At 41.0% G+C, this 16,743-nt stretch overlaps 1 protein-coding gene across 1 annotated transcript in view; it reads left to right on the top strand.

The window, feature by feature from the left end:
* Positions 1-16,743, top strand: part of BID (BH3 interacting domain death agonist) — a 53,076-nt gene that overhangs the window by 28,890 nt on the left and 7,443 nt on the right. The window contains exons 3-4 of the mRNA XM_069094305.1: positions 4,350-4,545; positions 7,373-7,512. Of these exons, the coding sequence (XP_068950406.1) occupies positions 4,350-4,545; positions 7,373-7,512 (336 nt within the window). The remainder of the gene's footprint in view (positions 1-4,349; positions 4,546-7,372; positions 7,513-16,743) is intronic.

A 16,743-nucleotide genomic window follows, 5' to 3' on the forward strand; every position in this document is an offset into this window, starting at 1 on the left:
GGTCACACGGCTAGTAAGTGTTAAGTATCTGAGGCTGAATTTGAACTGAGGTCTTCCTGACTCTAGGGCTGGTGCTCTATTCACTGCGCCATCTAGCTGCCCCTAAACTTTAATTTTTAAAAAAGATCTAACAGTAGAGACAAATGTCCTTTAAGTATCTCATTGTCTTCAAGGGACACAGTAGTAAAAAATTAAAATGTAAAGAACAGGGCAAGGGTAGCTAGGTGGCGCAGTGAATAGAGCACCAGCCCTGGAGTCAGGAGGACCTGAGTTCAAATCTGGCCTCAGTCACTTGACATACTAGCTGTGTGACTTTAGGCAAATCACTTAACCCCAATTGCCCTCCAAAAAGAAAAAAAAAAGAATAGGGCACAAAAATTGCAGAGATAGCAGCAGATGAAGCAATGATAAGCCCCTAACACCCCAGTAGGACTGGACAAGAATAGAACCAGAAGCCTGCAGGTCTCCTAAGGGGGGGGATGACACTAGGGGGAGCCAAAAGCCAGACAGGTAAAAGGGGCCTGAAGCTATTGGGATCTCAGCCCTGGCCCCAAGCTATAATATGAGCCAGCCTAACCCTCATCACTGAGAGGGAGACTGCACCTAGCAGTGCCCACATGCCTCAGGCCTGTCCAAGAGCTCTGTACCAGCACTCCTCTCAGAGCTACATTAGGAGACAAGGCCAGCCCCTACGGCATAGGACTGCCCAAGATGGGAGATGCACAGTGCCTAGGAAGGGGTAGAGTAGAGTAGGAGACCAGTACTTTCCTGACATCCAGTAGAGTCTCTCAGGGGATGGAGCCAACTCCCATCTGGTGATAGTGAAAGAAAAGGTCAGAGAGTGGGTCAGAGTTAGCACTCAAAAGCCAAGGATTGGCAAGATGTGGTCCAGAACAGTAACAGAAAAACAGCAGAAGAGACACAGCAGAACCAACCTATCCAGCCAGACACAGGCAAAATTGTTGAAATGCACCCCCCGCCCCAGTAGATACAGAAACATAGAAATAAAAAATATACTTGAGCAGTTTGGAAGGGGCTGATAATGAGTTCTTGAGCAAACAAGGCATAAGAGATACCACAAATGCTTTTTATTGTAAAGTTTTTGAACAAAACATAATCAATGCATTTAGTATTAGAAAGGAAATCAGTCACAATTATGATTATTAATTGTATAACAGTATATTATTTCAATTTCATTCCATCATATTCTCTTTTTATGCCCCTGCCTCTTCTTTGTAAAGAAGGAGGAAGCAGTGAATGAGGAGGAATGGGGTCATTACCATTTTTGCACAGTGACTGGCACACCGGAGACACCATATAAAACTGCTTATTTCTTTCCCTTTTTTTCTTGTTGCCTCTCTTGCCTCTGTATCCCCATCACTTAGGACAGTGCCTGGAAGATTGTAAGCACTTAATAAATGCGTAACAGCTGATTGATTAATACTAGTAAATAGGGAACCACAGGGTTTTTTTTTAGTAGAAAAGTAGTATTATTAGAGTACTGTTACTGAGGTAGCAACATGAAGGATGAATTAGAGGTAATCAGAGTGGAGGCAGGAAGATACATTGGGGAGACTATTACAATAGTCTAGGTCACTGTGTAGCAGGGACTTGGGTGATCAGTAAGAAGGTGAGAAGACAGGTCTCACCCCCATACCCAAGCTAAACTTGTTTCCAGCTCATTACTATCCCTTTCAACACTCTCCAAACACTTCCCCCTCCTAACTTAACCTGGTTCAGGCTTTATTAAAAGCTACACAGGTCTAGCCATGTGACCTTGGGCAAGTCACTTAACCCCAATTGCCCTATCCTCCCCCCTCCAAAAAAAAAGCTACACAGGTAAATTTCCTCTACCCTCACTTCTCCCTTTCAGTGACCTCATATCCTGTCCCCTAGATAACCACAGCAGTATCCTCCAATACAGTTTTCATTATTAACACATTTTTGTATATTTTCATTATTTCATTATTCAAGAGTGAATTGTGATTACATTATCTTTACCCAAAAAATTTAGCCTTTTCTGAGCTCCCCTGTTTCCATGGAGGAACTTTCTTTCAGTTCCATAGCTATTCCCACCTCCTCCTTATCCTTTCTACCTTATTCAATTGGAATGGTTTTCTTTCAAATTTCCAGTCATCTTTTAATTTCTACATCTGATGCCCTTTCCTCAATCTTCATTTTTCTTGACCTTTCTATAGCAATTGAAACTGTTGATCCCTTCCTTGTGGATTCTGTGTCCCCTGTGTTATTGTGACATTGTTCCTTTGGTTCTCTTGTCTGACCCCTTCATTCCTTTGTTTGACATCATCCATATTGTCCCCCTGTGCCCTGTGGCTCCATCTTCTCTTCTGTCTACACTCTCTCATTTGGTCACCTCACTGGCTCCCATTAGTTGTTATAATCTCTGTACAAACAATTCCCACATCTATTTATCCAGCCCTAGTTTCTCTCCTGAGATCTAGTCCTGTATCTCCAATTGGATTTTGAATATCTAAAACTGGATTCACAAGCATCTTAAACTCAACGTGTCTCAATCAGAACTCATCTTGTCCTCCCAAACCATCCCCTTTGTTCACCTTTCCTATAGCTATCGATGGTCCTATAATCCTTCTCATCCACCATATTATCCTTTTACTTTTACAGCATTTCTCATATATGTCCCCTTCTCTATATTCATACAATCAGTTCTCTCTACTTTCATCACCTTCTTACCTAGACTACTAAAATGGCCTCCTTCCCCACTCTAATCCACCTCCCATTCAGCAGCCAAAGTGATTTTCTGGAAGTATAGGTTTCATTATTTCCTCAAACTCTAATGGTTCCCTATTGATCCTAGTATCAAATATTTTATCTTTAGCCAATCCTTTAAAAAGATTTCATTTTTGTATGTTTCATAATTATTTATACAATTATTAATATACTAGTATATGCATTTAATTTATAAATAAGCAAATATACATGTATTATGGGAGCATGTTCAACAATTTTTTATTGGTGGGGGCTGGTCAAAAAATTCGGAGACCACTAGGCTTTGTGACAAGAAATAAAGGTCTGAATTAAGGTAGTTGAAGAATGAGTGTGAAAAAGGGAACATAGGGGCAGCTAGATAGAGCAGTGAATAAAGCACCAGGCCCTGGAGTCAGGGGGACCTGAGTTCAAATCTGGCTTCAGACACTTAACACTTACTAGCCATGTGACCTTGGGCAAATCACTTAACCCCAATTGTCCTGCCTTCCCCTCTCCAAAAAAAAAAAAAGTAAAAGGGAACATATACAAGAGATAGTATGGACTTGGCAGCTGATTGGATGTGCAGGCTGAGGGAGAAGGAAAGATCGAAATGACTTGGGATTAAAAACTTTTGTGACCTTGTAGCAGCACGCACCCCTGCCAACACAGGTTCTTAGATCTGCTTTGTTAAAGGAAAGCAACTCAAAATGGGTTAACAAGCTTACTTTAATCAATCAAACATATCATTTACCTAGTTCAGGGAAAAAGGTCAGCACCCCGCACTTCAGAGTATACAGACAGAAGTTATAAGATAGAGAAACAGATCAAGCAGACAGGCTTCCAAACTGTCCAACCATTCCATCCATACCAGTTACCAGAGAGGGAAGTATCAACATCTGGGTTTTCAAAGCCAGGGGGTTCTCAACGGCTGCCCAGAGTCTTGTCTGGTTAAATCACACAACATTTCTCAAAGTGAGCCCCAAAGCAAAGCCTCACATCAGGGCTTATATAGCCTTCTCCTGGCTCAGAGAATGTAACAACCTTCTTGACCCACTGCCCAATCACAAAGTATCTCTTGAAAAACAAGCCCCCCACCACAGGCTCCAGGTGCACTTAGCCTAGGGGCAGGGAAGATCTTAAAAATTTACATTCCCATTACACCTAGTTCTACAGAACTAGATAAGTTAGAAGGAGGGGGAAGGTATGTTGTTGATATTTATTGTTGGTGGGGTATGAGTTGGTGCTGGGAGTTAAGGAGATGAGTCCACAAGATTTGCTTGGGCAGAGATGCTGCAGTAGGCTCTGCTATCTAGAGGTTGTATAAGCTAAGACCTAAAAACCTTTCTGATACCCAAATCATTTTGGGGCACATATTGAGCAAGCTCAGCAACCCCAAGCCATCCTGGCTAAGAACTTGGATAGTTTGTCCCAAAACTCTTAGTGCACTTTTGTTTAAAACTGATATTGAGAGAGCATTTGAGACCTTCAGGCCGAGTGAGCAAATGCTTTCAAAGGTTAGTCATGGGGCGTTTTTTCCTCTGTGTCTAGGCAGCATTAATTCAGTACCTAGAAGATGTTCCAGTGCCAGGCCAGTTGCTAATTGGTTTTTGTGTTTCTCCAAGGACCGTCACCAGACCAGCTTGCTGCTATACAACTTCCTACAGTGTTCCAGTAATGACCTTCTTCACACGGAGCTGAAGGAGCTGGGCAGCGAGCTGACTCACAGAGTGGTCTTTCAGGGTCCTCTGGAGGACGAATATGAGCTGCAGACAGATGGCAATAGATGCCATATCGAGGGCCCCAGAGCAGAGGGCTTAGGTAAGTCTCTTGTCCTGTGTCCTTTTTCCAGACTAGTCAGAGAACAGCAGAGAGTGCCTGGCTGTACGTCTTACAAAACCACTGACTCACATTTGTATGACACTTTCACATGCGTTTTCTCCTTTGATCCCACAAGAACTCTGAAAAAAACGACAGATACATTCCTGTTTTGCAGATGAAGAAAGAATCTGAGGGAGGTTAACACTTACATAGGACTGTATATAAACTATTTGAGAGTAAAACTTGTTTTATGCTTTGTATTTGTATGTTTAGTGCATGGAATATCTACCAAATACTTGTGGGATAATTACAGTTATAGTTAATGAGTGGGGTGGCTAGATGGCTTAGTGGATAGAGCACCTGGCCTGGAGTTAAATCCTGCCTCAGATGCTTACTAGCTGTGTGACCTTGGGCAAGTCACTTAACCCTGTTTGTCTCCATTTTCTTATCTGTAAAATGAGCCGGAGAACAAAATGGCAAATCACTCCAGTATCTTTGCCAAGAAAACTACAAATGGGGTCACAAAGAGTTGGACATGACTGAAAAATGACTGAACAACAACAAAAACTAGTGAGAGGTAGGTCTCTCAACTCCTTGTACAGAGGTTCCCAAATTTTCTCTACTTCAAAAAAGAAGGGGCAGCTAGGTGGCGCAGTAAATAGAGCACCAGCCCTGAAGTCAAGAGGACCTAAGTTCAAATCCAGCCTCAGACACTTAACACTTACTAGCTGTGTGACCTTAGGCAAGTCACTTAACCCCAATTGCTTTGCCTTCCCTCCTCCAAAAAAAAATATTAAAAAACGTTTTTTGTTGTTGTTGTTTTTTCAAAAAACCCCAAAAGGGCAGCTAGGTGTTACAGTGAATAGAGCAACCAGCCCTGGAGTGAGGAGGACTGGAGTTCAAATCATGCCTCAGACACTTACTGTGTGACCCTGAGCAAGTCACAATTGCCCCCCTCCCCCCCAAAAATCAATCTTTTCCTCTTACCCTGAGGGTTCACTTCCCAAACTTTTGCCTTTGATGCTTCCAACCTTCCCATTCCCACCAGCCCCATGACCAGAGACAGGATGCTGAAAGAGGCTAGATTCTTGGAGAGACTCTTCATCTTGAAGAGATGAGACTTCTTGTCCGTTATAATTTTTTTTTGTTTTGAATGTTATATTCACAGTTTTTGTCTTTAGGTCTTAAAACAGTAAGAGCCCAGCTCATATTCACCTCCTCCTCAGAATGTTCTTGGGAATGGATTATTTACCACTTTTGATAATTAATCATATATTTGACATTGCAAAGCATAGCATCCTAATAGCTGAACACATGATGGGCCAGGGAGGAGATCTAGTCATCAGCCCTATGGCTTGAGCCATCTGTGAATCAGGCCAGATGCTCCAGAACAATCTCAGCATGCCTCATCTGGTTCTGAGAGCTGCCTTGGTCCCTGGGTTTTATGTCCACATGGTATAGTGACTCAGACAACAGACCAGGTGTCAGAAGATCATGAGAGAATTCTAGTTCTGGTAAAGACCATGTTACTTACTAGCCACAAGACTGGACAAATCGGTTAAGTAACTTAAATTTTGTGTACTTCAGGGTGCCTTTCTGTAAAAAGCTGGAAAAATAATCCCTTCACTATGTGTTTCATATTGTTATTGCGAGCAAAGTAATGAGAATTCTGAGCTGCATCAGCCTGGTATCTGTGGATTAGGTGAATGGTCCTCCCTTCCCTAACCAGTCCCTGTATGAACTTAGGGCCCCTACAACGGCTGAATCCCTAACTTTGTTGTAATTCAGAGTACAAGACTGCACTTCTCTCTAGTGTATATTAGAAGGTCTCACATCCCAAAACTTCTTGGCACTTCATGTTGGAAAGAGCTAGGACATATTTAATGACTCTCTTCTACCTGCTTCCCTAAAGAGGGCTAATTGTTCTCGAGGCATCAGGGAGCAGGAAACCATGGCTCTTCTGTTCAGAAAGGGCTTGGGCTTTGGGTTTCACTTACTGTTTAAAAATAGGAAAACAACATTGTTCTCCTTACAAGATTTTCCTTCCTCATTAGCTGGGTCTGTTCCCCATTCAGGACTCTTGAGTTTTTTCTTTTCTTCCTACTTTGCTGCACACTAAACTAGGCACTCACCTTTACCACAGTTCTGATGTCTAAGGTCAGACTTGGCCCAGAGTACACTTGGAGGCACGTGGTGGAGTTAATGTTGCCTGTCTTCATCAGTCCTTTGTTCTAATCTGGTCGGGTATATAGGAAACTGCTCTCACTCTGAGGACAGCCAGAAATGTTTGTGCAGTACTTGTCAGGTGAAGGGGACATGCCAAGAAAGGGGTGATAGTGCTGGAATAGACTCTGGGAAGCAAAAATACACATACAACCCATAGAAGCTATGCTTAGCCTGGATCCGTCCTCAGGATGAGGAGACTAGATCCCACCTCGCCCCAGCCATTCAGGATGCCAGGATCTCCTCTTCTACTTGTCCCACATCTAATCTTGCCCAGATTCAGGGAGAGGTTCACCTCACCAGTCATTTTCTTCCCTTGAACCTTCCTCACATTCAGGTCATTGCATTGGACCTAGTACCTTTCCTTCCCTTGGTCTTCTATATTGTTAATTCTCTCTATACCAAGGCTCCCTTCCCCCCTCAGCCCCCAGTAACCTCCCCTTATCCTTTGTGCAGCCGTTCAGGGGACATTGTATAAATAAAAGCTAGAATAGGGAGCCTGGTCCGTTACAAACAGGGAAATCTTTCTGTGAGTGATGGGCAAATAAAACCTGTCTAATCTTTCTAAATTGGCTCTTTCCTTTTTGGCTGTTTGTGAAATCAGATTCAGAAACCCAAGAGGAGATTATCCGGCAAATAGCAAGACAGCTTGCCCAGATTGGGGACAAGATGGAAAACAGCATCCAACCCAACTTGCTGAATGACCTGATCCAGAAGTTCAGGAACGTGAATCTGCCAGCTGAGGTAAGGGAATAAAACCCTTTGTGCCCACCAGTGAAAACATTCTGTTTGTTCATCACGATTCTAAGAAATCAAGATTGCTTTATGAGCATTTGCTTAGCCCCAGCCAGGTCTGCCTGCTTTCTGCTGTTGAGTTCAGATGAAGTTCCAGCCTGTGATACTTGGGACTGAAAGATATGGGAAAGATGGAATATTCCTGCAGCTGATCCTCATGGAGCTGGGGATCCCATGACCCCTAACCATCCTGGTTCCCTTTTATTTTGGGGGGGGGAGGTTGTTCCCAATTTATCAATATCTTTTCCAATACATAGTCTCCCAAGTAGTCTTCTTACCCAGGCAAAGCATAGCAAAACTGTTACTTCTCCAATCCTGGGCACTGGTGATAATAATAACAATGACAGTTGTGCCAGGCACTGAGCACAGTGGCACTCAATGCAGCCTAAATACAGCCAGTAATGTTTTTATAGCTATGTCAAACTGTTGGCTCATATTAAGTTACCAAAACCTTGAGATATTTTGTAAATGAATGCTATTTAGGCATGCTTTCTTTCCCCATTTTGCATCTTGAAGCTGACTTTGACCCAGGTATCTTTGTTACAATTAGATTTGGACCAGGGTTCCAAGATTTGGAGATCTTTTTGGATCCCGACTCCATCATCCAATATTTAGTTACCCTATGCTAGCTTTGTTATCTGCAAATTTGATAGGTATGCCATCTGCTCCCTTTCCTAAGTCATTGTTGAAAAATACTAACCAGCACATGGCCAGGGAGAAATCCCTGGAGAGCTCCACTAGAGACATTTCTCTGTGCTGACCTAATGCCATTGATGACTCTTTAAGACTGGCTAGTCAACTAGCTCTGACACCACCTAACTCTATTGCCATCTGGTGTCCATCTAACCATTTTCCCACAAGAATAACATGAGACTTTGGTGCCTTTCTGTTGTGCACTGTTGTAGCAAACTAGTGACCCTGCGAAAAAGGAAACAGATTAGTCCAGCATCACCTTGTCCTGATGAAGCCACGCTGGCTCTTTGTGGGCATTTCTCCCTTGCTTAGTTTTTTTTTTTACTAACCATTCACACAATAATAATAGGTTCTAGAATTTTTGCCAGAAATTGAAGTGAAGCTCACCGGTCTGTACAGTTCACTGAACTCACCTTTCCCTTTTTGGAAAATCCAGACACTTGCCTTTTTTAAGTCTTGCCTTGCCTCTTCCATTGTCTGTGGTCTTCCAGAGATCACTGATAGCGCCTCAGCTATCCCAGCTTCTGGTTCTTTAGCATAGCAGAGCTGCAGGTTTTCTGGTGGCTTGAACTCATCAGAAGCTGCTAAGTGACCTTTTACTCTTCTTGGTTGCTTTTGTTATGGTTCCAGACATATGTAATCTCAGTTGTGATTCTCAAAACAACTCCAGGAGGTAGGTGCTTTCATTATCCCCATTTTACAGATGAGGAAACTGAGACTGAGAATGGGTAAGTGATTTGCCCAGGGGTCACATAGCTAGTATCTGAGGCTGGATTTGAATGCGGGTCTTCTTGACTCCAAGTCCGACTGGGCCATCTGGATGGGGAAACGTACAGAAGACCAAAGAGCTCTGCTTTTTTTCTTTTGTCAGTCACTCTTGTCCCTTATCCGTCCATTCACTGATCTCTTCAGCTCTGAGTCTGTGATCTATGATCTCAGGATGGCAGACCTTCAACCTGGCTATAAATAAATATACTTAGAACTACCTCAGAAAGGAGCTTCTCTTAACTTGGAGTTGGGTGAAGGTGATGAGGAATGGAGACAAAAACCTTTTGCAAAAGTTGGGGAGAATATCGGGGCGGCCAGGTGGCTCGGTGAGTAAGAGCACCAGCTCCAGTGTTGGGATGACCTGGAGATCAAATCCCAGACTCAGACACTCAGCACCACACTCAGAAATAACTGGCCATGTAACCTTGAGCAAGTTACTTAACCCCGATTGCTTAAAAAAAATAAAATAAAATAAAAACTTCCCTTTCAGTTAAATCTTGAAAAAAAAAGTTAGGGAGAATAAACCCTATTGCACTTTTTTTTTGGAGGGGGGAAGGCAGGGCAATTGGGGTTAAGTGACTTGCCCAAGGTCACATGGCTAGTAAGTGTTAAGTGTCTGAGGCCGGATTTGAACTCAGGTCCTCCTGACTCCAGGGCTGGTGCTTTATTCACTGTGCCACCTAGCTGCCCCCCTTTTGCACTTTTAACAGGTGGCTGTGCTTTAGAGAAAACTGTTTACTCTTTTCATGTAAGAAAAAAGGGTTAAAACAAACCATACATAATTTTTAAAGTTCCTTGTACTTAGTTTTCCAAAATGGAGGTTGCACTAACAGTAACAGTACGTGATAGTAATAACAAGAACAAAAATAATAACATTAGCTTGATCCAGCCTTTTGCTTCATTTCTAGAGGCAGAAATTTACATATCATTATAGAGCCTTGAATTGTGAGATGAGTCACCGTCGTCAAAATAAGGCACTGGGAGATAAGATTCTGGGAAGATGGCAGAGTTGATCAGAAGGTATCAAGCTCTCCAAATTTCTTCCACAAACAAGAAAAATATCACCTCAAAGTGAACTTGGAGGTGCAGAGATAAATAAAAATTGGGGTAAAGCAGTTGTCCTCCTGAAAGAACTTGAGAGGACCTCAGGAAAGAGAAGACCTCTAGGGAGGGAGGTTTGGACTCCCCCAGTTAACAAAAAACAAGCCCGTGAGGCAACCTCAGTATGGGGAGGTCAGATGGCTGAGTTGGAAAAGATTAAAGAACCCTCTGCTGTTGCTGGGTACTAGGCCCTGCTATGCTGACCTGACATGGTTTGGCTACAGTTGTGGTCAAGGAGGAATAAGCACATGCCCAGTAAAGGGGCAGGGCATGGCTGGCTATGAGCAATTGCAGGAAAACAGAGTTCCTGGTTTCAGTTCTAGGGCAGAGGGTTCAGCTGAAGTTTGTAGCTGTAGGAGGGACCACAGGGAGCAAGCATATTTGTGGTGAGAAGTGGCTGGGGTCCCTGGTTGGAAGTCCTGGCTTTGGCTCAGAGGTGGAAAGGAGTGCCAGAGGTCAGGCCCTCAGACAGTGCTTCAAAAACAACAGTAGGAAAATTTACCCCTCACACGGGTAAGTCCTGACTATGATAATATAACAATAAGTCATAATAAATAAGTAAGTAAAGGAGGAGGAGCCCAATGATAGAGAGCTACAAAGAGGATAGATAAGATCTGGGTTCACACTCAGAAGATAATGAAGTTAAAGAAACCATTCCTAATTCAGAGAAAAATGACAGCCCAAAAAGAGTCCTTGGAAGAGCTTTAAAAGACACTTAAAAATCAGATAAGAGAGGTTGAGGAAAAATTGGGGGTGGGGGGAAGAACAATCCAAGAAAACCAAGAAAATTATAAAGAGAGTCCACCAATTGGAAAAAGATTCCAAAACTCAAGAAAATAACTTTAAAAACTACAATTGGGCAAGAGGAAACTAATGACATTATGAGATACCAAGAAAAAATCTAACAAAATCACAAGAATGAAAAGAGAATGTGAAACATCTCGACAACATAAGAATTGTTGGACTACTTGAACATTATAAAAATAAAGGTCTAAATACTATGTTACAAGAAATCATTAAGGAAAATTGCCCTGAAGGTCTAGGATGATGAGGGTAAAATAGAAATAGAAAAAAATCCATCATTCACCACCTGAAAGAGATCCCAAGATAAAAATTCACAGAAACATTATAACCAAGTTTTGAAGCTCCCAGGATAAGGAGAAAATACTATAAGCAACAAGAAAAAGAAAACAAGTTAAATGTTGTGGAGCTCCAGTCAGGATGACACAAGACCTAGTAGATTCTACATGAAAAGACCAAAGGGTTTTGAACATTATATCTAGAAGGGCAAAGGAGCTGGAGTTGCAACCAAGAATAACTTATCCACCAAAACTGAATGACAAAATTTAAAACAAACAAAGAAAAAAAAGATATTTGATGAATTAAAAGACTTTCAGGTATTTGTAACAAAAAGTCTTAATTGAAAATTTGACATATAAGATCTAGGAGAAAAGTAAGGAAAATAGTAAAGACCAATTATAAGGGACCCAATAAGGTCAAACTGTTTACTTCTTATATGGGAAAATATCATTACCTGTACTCTTAAAAATGTTATCATTACATGGGTAATTTGAAAGACCATACATAGATAGAAGGCTTCGAGTTGAACTAAGTATCATGGAGTGATCTAAACAACAAAATTGGGTAGAAAAGGTAAAAAGGAGCAATTATCTCATGCAAATGGGGCATGAAACGAAGAACTGATTCAGAGGAAGCCAGGTGGGATTGGAGGGCTGGTAGTGCTGGAACCTTCCTCTCACTGGATCTGAGTTAAAGAGGGAACACAGGGGCACCCTGAATAAAGCACCAGCCCTGAAGTCAGGAGGACCTGAGTTCAAATCTGTCCTCAGACACTTAGCACTTACTAGCCGTGTGATCTTGGGCAAGTCACCCAATTGCCCTGCCTTCCCCCCTCCAAAAAATAAAAGGGAACACCTACAAGGGTATAAAAGTCTACTAAATTTATAAAGAAATAGGAGGGTGAGGGGACCAGATAAGGGAAGGACTATTAGAGGGTTATAGATCAAGAAATAGAAGAATGTAGGGAGAAGATAAAGGAGGGATTCTTAGAGGGGTGATTAAGAAATAGGAGGGTAAGGGGAGAGAAGAAGAGAGGGATTTTTAGGAGGATGGGTAGATGAAGGAAAAGAAGGGGAAAGGAGGGATTCTTGGGTTTGTTTTTTTTTTGCCTTTTGGAGGGCAATTTGGGTTAAGTGATTTGCCCAAGGTCACACGGCTAGTAAGTGTGTCAAGTGTCTGAGGCTGGATTTGAACTAAGGAACTCCTGACTCCACGGCTGGTGCTCTATTCACTGCACCACCTAGCCACCCCCGGGAGGGATTCTTTAAAAAGGTGTGGATTAGGGAGATAGTGGTTAGAAGTAAATCAGACAAGTAGGAGCAATAGTGTAAAAAGAGAGTCTGAGGATAATGGGAAAAACAGGATGGAGGGAAATATAAAACTAGTAACTTTAATGTAAATGGGATGCACTTACCCATAAAATGGAAACAGCAGAATAGATTAAAAATCAGAATCTGACAATATGTTGCTTACAAGAAGTGCATTTTGTTTTATTTTATTTTATTTCATTTTTTGCCTTTTTTGGAGGGGGAAGGCAGGGCAATTGGGGTTAAGTGACTTGCCCAAGGTCACACAGCTAGTAAGTGTTAAGTATCTGAGGCCGGGTTTGAATTCAGGTCCTCCTGACTCCAGGGTCAGTGCTCTATTCACTGTGCCACGTAGTCGCTCCCAAGAAACACATTTAAAAATAAGAGATACAGAGTTAAAATAAAGGACTGGAGTTAGAATTTATTGCTCTTCAGCCAGTGCAAAAAAAAGCAGGGGCAGCAATCATGATCTCAGAGAAAGTCAAAGGTAAAACAAATTTAATTAAAAAAATAAACAGGGAAACTACATTATGATAAAAGGTACCATAGACAATGAAGCAATATCAATATAGCAACTACTATAGCATCTAATTTTTTTTTAAGTTAAATGAATTACAGGTGGTAATAAATAGTAGTATTATAATAGTGGAGGACTTTAATCTTCCCCTCTCAGAACTAGATAAATTTAACCCAAAAAGTAAGAAAGAAGTCAAGGAAGTAAGTAGCATTTTAGATAAGCTAGATATGATAGATATCTGGAGAGAACTGAATGGGAAGAGAAAGGAACACATCTTTTCTCAGCAGTAGATGGTACTTTTACAAAACTGATCATATTTTGGGCATACAAACTATAGTTAAATAAAGAAAAGCACAAATAATAAATGCATCCTTTTTAGATCACAGTTTAATAAAAATTATATTCAACAAGGAACTATGGAAACATTAAAAACTAATTGGAGACTAAACAATCCAATTTTAAAGAATGAAAGGGTTAAAGAACAAACCATAGAAATAATCAATAATTTCATTAAAGAGAATGATGATAATGACACAACATATCAAATCTATGGGATACAGCAAAAGTAGTAATTAGAGGAGAATTTATATCAACAAAATAGAGAAAGAGCAGACCAATAAATTGAGTGTGCAATAAAAAAAATAAGCTAGAAAAAGAACAAATTTAAAATACCTAATTAAACAGCAGTTTGGAGATCTTAAAAATTCAAGGTGAGATTAACAAAATCATGTAAGAAAAATCATTGAATTAACAAATAAAACTAGCCATTAGTTTTATGAAAAAAAAAAACACAATGAAATGAATGTTGGTTAATATTAAAAGAGAGGGAAGAAAATCTTCCTTTTCTTTACTAATTTGAGTTTTCTTCCACAATATTACTAATGTGGAAATATGTTTTACATGATTGCACATTTATAACCTATATCAGATTACTTACCATTTCAGAGAGGGAGGTAGAGAATTTGGAACTCAAAAAAATTTTTTAAATGTTAAAAAATTGTTTTTACATGGAGAATTGTGGAGGGAAATAAAGTATTAGATAAAAAGAAACATCCAGTAGACCAGTATTACTGAATCTTAGATTATGTGGAAGGGAGTCAAGTGAAGAGGGTTGAAAAGGTAGGGGTAGGGGTGTGTGTGTGTGTGTGTGTGTGTGTGTGTGTGTGTGTGTGTGTGTGTGTGTGTAAGAGAGAGAGAGAGAGACAGAGAGATGGTCAGGCCTCCACTTTTTAGAGAGATCCCTTTGGGAGCAGAGTGGAGGATGGAATGGGGTGGGTAGGGGGGAATCAATCAGCAGGATTTCAAAGTCTGCTTGCTCTCTGTACCTCAGGTGTCTCCCTACTCTAGTCTATCCTCCACTCAAAGAAATCTTACAACACCACAGAACTGATCGTGTCACCTCCCCATTCAATAAACTCCAGTGCTTCCTATCATCTTTAGGATCAAATATAAAATAAGGATTCAAAACTCTTTCCTTTCTAAGCTTCTCTTACTCTCTTCCCCTTCACCCATTCTGTAATCTTGGTGCCACGTCCTGCTAGTGCTAGACTCCTTGCTTTTCCTTGAACAAGACACTCCCATCACCAGACTCCTGGTGTTTTTGCTGTCTATTTCATGTGCCTGGAATTTTCTCCCACCACATCCCTGCTTCCTGGCTTCCTTGGCTTTCCTGGCTAAAATCCTACCTTCTACAAGAAGCCTTTCCTGATCCCCCTCAATGCTAGGGTCTTCTCTCTGTTGAGTATCTCTAATTTATCCTGTATATGTCCTGTTTGTAGTTATTTGTCTCCCCAGTTGGACTCCTTGAGAGTAGGGATTGTCTTCTATCTTTCTTTGTATCCTTAGCACTTAGCACAATGCTTGGCACACAGTGGTGCCTAATAAATGATTATAGTCTGACTGTTCCAACTCCTTCATCAGGACCAGGGAGTTGGGGTAGTGGATAGGGGTGGGGCAGCAGGAAGAGAATGAAAGTTCAACCAGTGCTGGAAAGGGTAGACTGGGAAGTCATGTCATCAGGAGAAACCCAGGTTTCTGTGAGTGCAAGAAGATGCAAAGAGCGAGAAAGGAAAAGAGTGCCCAGGGTTGGGGGTGGGGGTGAGAGCTTTAGAGGTAATCTTTGTGGAGGGGGTTGAGAAAAACTGGAAAAAGGAAACAATCAGTGAAAGAATGAGAATGGAGTTTTTGACATGTTGGGGTTCAGAATCACTAGGACAGGGCATGATAGAATGACAAGGTTATATGTCAGTTATAAAGGAATGAGTTCAGACCATGCAAGTTTGGCCTGAATATGTAAGTTAGTTTTGCTTAATTTTTTCCCTTTTTTTCTTTTTTAAGTAAAAGTTTTTAACCTTTTTTGACGTAGATCCCTTTGGCAGTCTGGTGAAACCCTTTTCAAAATAATAAATAAAAAACATAAAGGAAACCACTTATGTTGAAATGCAGTTATCAAAATGTCTTTTAAAAAAATAAGCTCTGGGGCAGCCAGGTAGCACAGCGAGTAAGAGCACCAGCCCCAGTGTCGGGATGACCTGGGGATCAAATCCGGGCTCAGACACTTAGCACCCATCCAGAAACACCTAGTGGTGTAACCTTGAGCAAGTTACTTAACCCCAATTGCTTTAAAAAAAAAATAAGCTCAAATTTAGCTATTTTTCATCAATACAATGATCCAAGACAACTTTGAAGGACTTACAGTGAAAAATTTCATCCACCCCCAGAGAAAGAACTGATGGTGTCTGAATACAGGTCAAAGCATACTTTTTCACTTTATTTATCTTAAGGGTTTTTTTTTTTTTGGTCTGTGTTTTCTTTCACACGACTATTATTTCACATTCATGCAAGTGTTTTGTATAACCTGTATAACCTGTATCAAACTGTTTGCTTTCTCAATCGGGGAGTGAAAAATTCCATCCATCCCCAGAGAAAGAACTGATGGTGTCTGAATACAGGTTGAAGCATACTTTTTCACTTTATTTTTTCTTGAGGGTTTTTTTGTTTTGGTCTATGTTTTCTTTCACACAACAATTATGGAAGTGTTTTGCATGAATACACATGTATAACCTGTATAAAATTGTTTGCCTCCTCAATCAGGAGTGGGAGGGGGTGGGGAGGGAGGAAGGGAGAGAATTTGGAACTCAGAGTTTTAAAATTGAATGTCAAAAATTGTACATGAACTAGGGAAGAATAAAATCCTAAATTCATAGTCATTAGGTTAAGAATCTCTGCTATGGATGGTTCTGTGGAAGGGGGAGGTGTAGGTGATTTAAAACTTTTAAAAAAGAGACATCAATAGGGGCGGCTAGGTGGCACAGTGAATAGAGCACCCTCCCTGGAGTCAGGAGGACCTGAGTTCAAATCTGGCCTCAGACACTTAACACTTACTAGCCGTGTGACCTTGGGCAAGTCACTTAATTCCAATTGCCCTGCCTTCCCCCCTCCAAAAAGCAAAAAACAAACCAAAAAAGAAGAGATATCAATAAAATTTTATTTTCAAATATGCTCCTATAAATATTTTTGTATATGCAGGGTCAATCTCTCTCTGACCTTGGAGTACAGGCTGAATATTAATATCATGAAATATAGCTTAGTGACTTTTTTCAGATAGTTCCAAATTGCTCTCTAGAACCATTAGACCAAGGCTTAGCTCTACCAGTGTACATTAACAGGCACGCACCTTTCCACATTTCCAACATTTATCGTTTTTGTCTTGTC

This window comes from Petaurus breviceps, unplaced genomic scaffold, assembly GCF_028583685.1.
Source record: "Petaurus breviceps papuanus isolate PSGF00001 unplaced genomic scaffold, PetGlider_PUasm1.0 216, whole genome shotgun sequence".
In the NCBI taxonomy this organism is placed as follows: domain Eukaryota; kingdom Metazoa; phylum Chordata; class Mammalia; order Diprotodontia; family Petauridae; genus Petaurus; species Petaurus breviceps.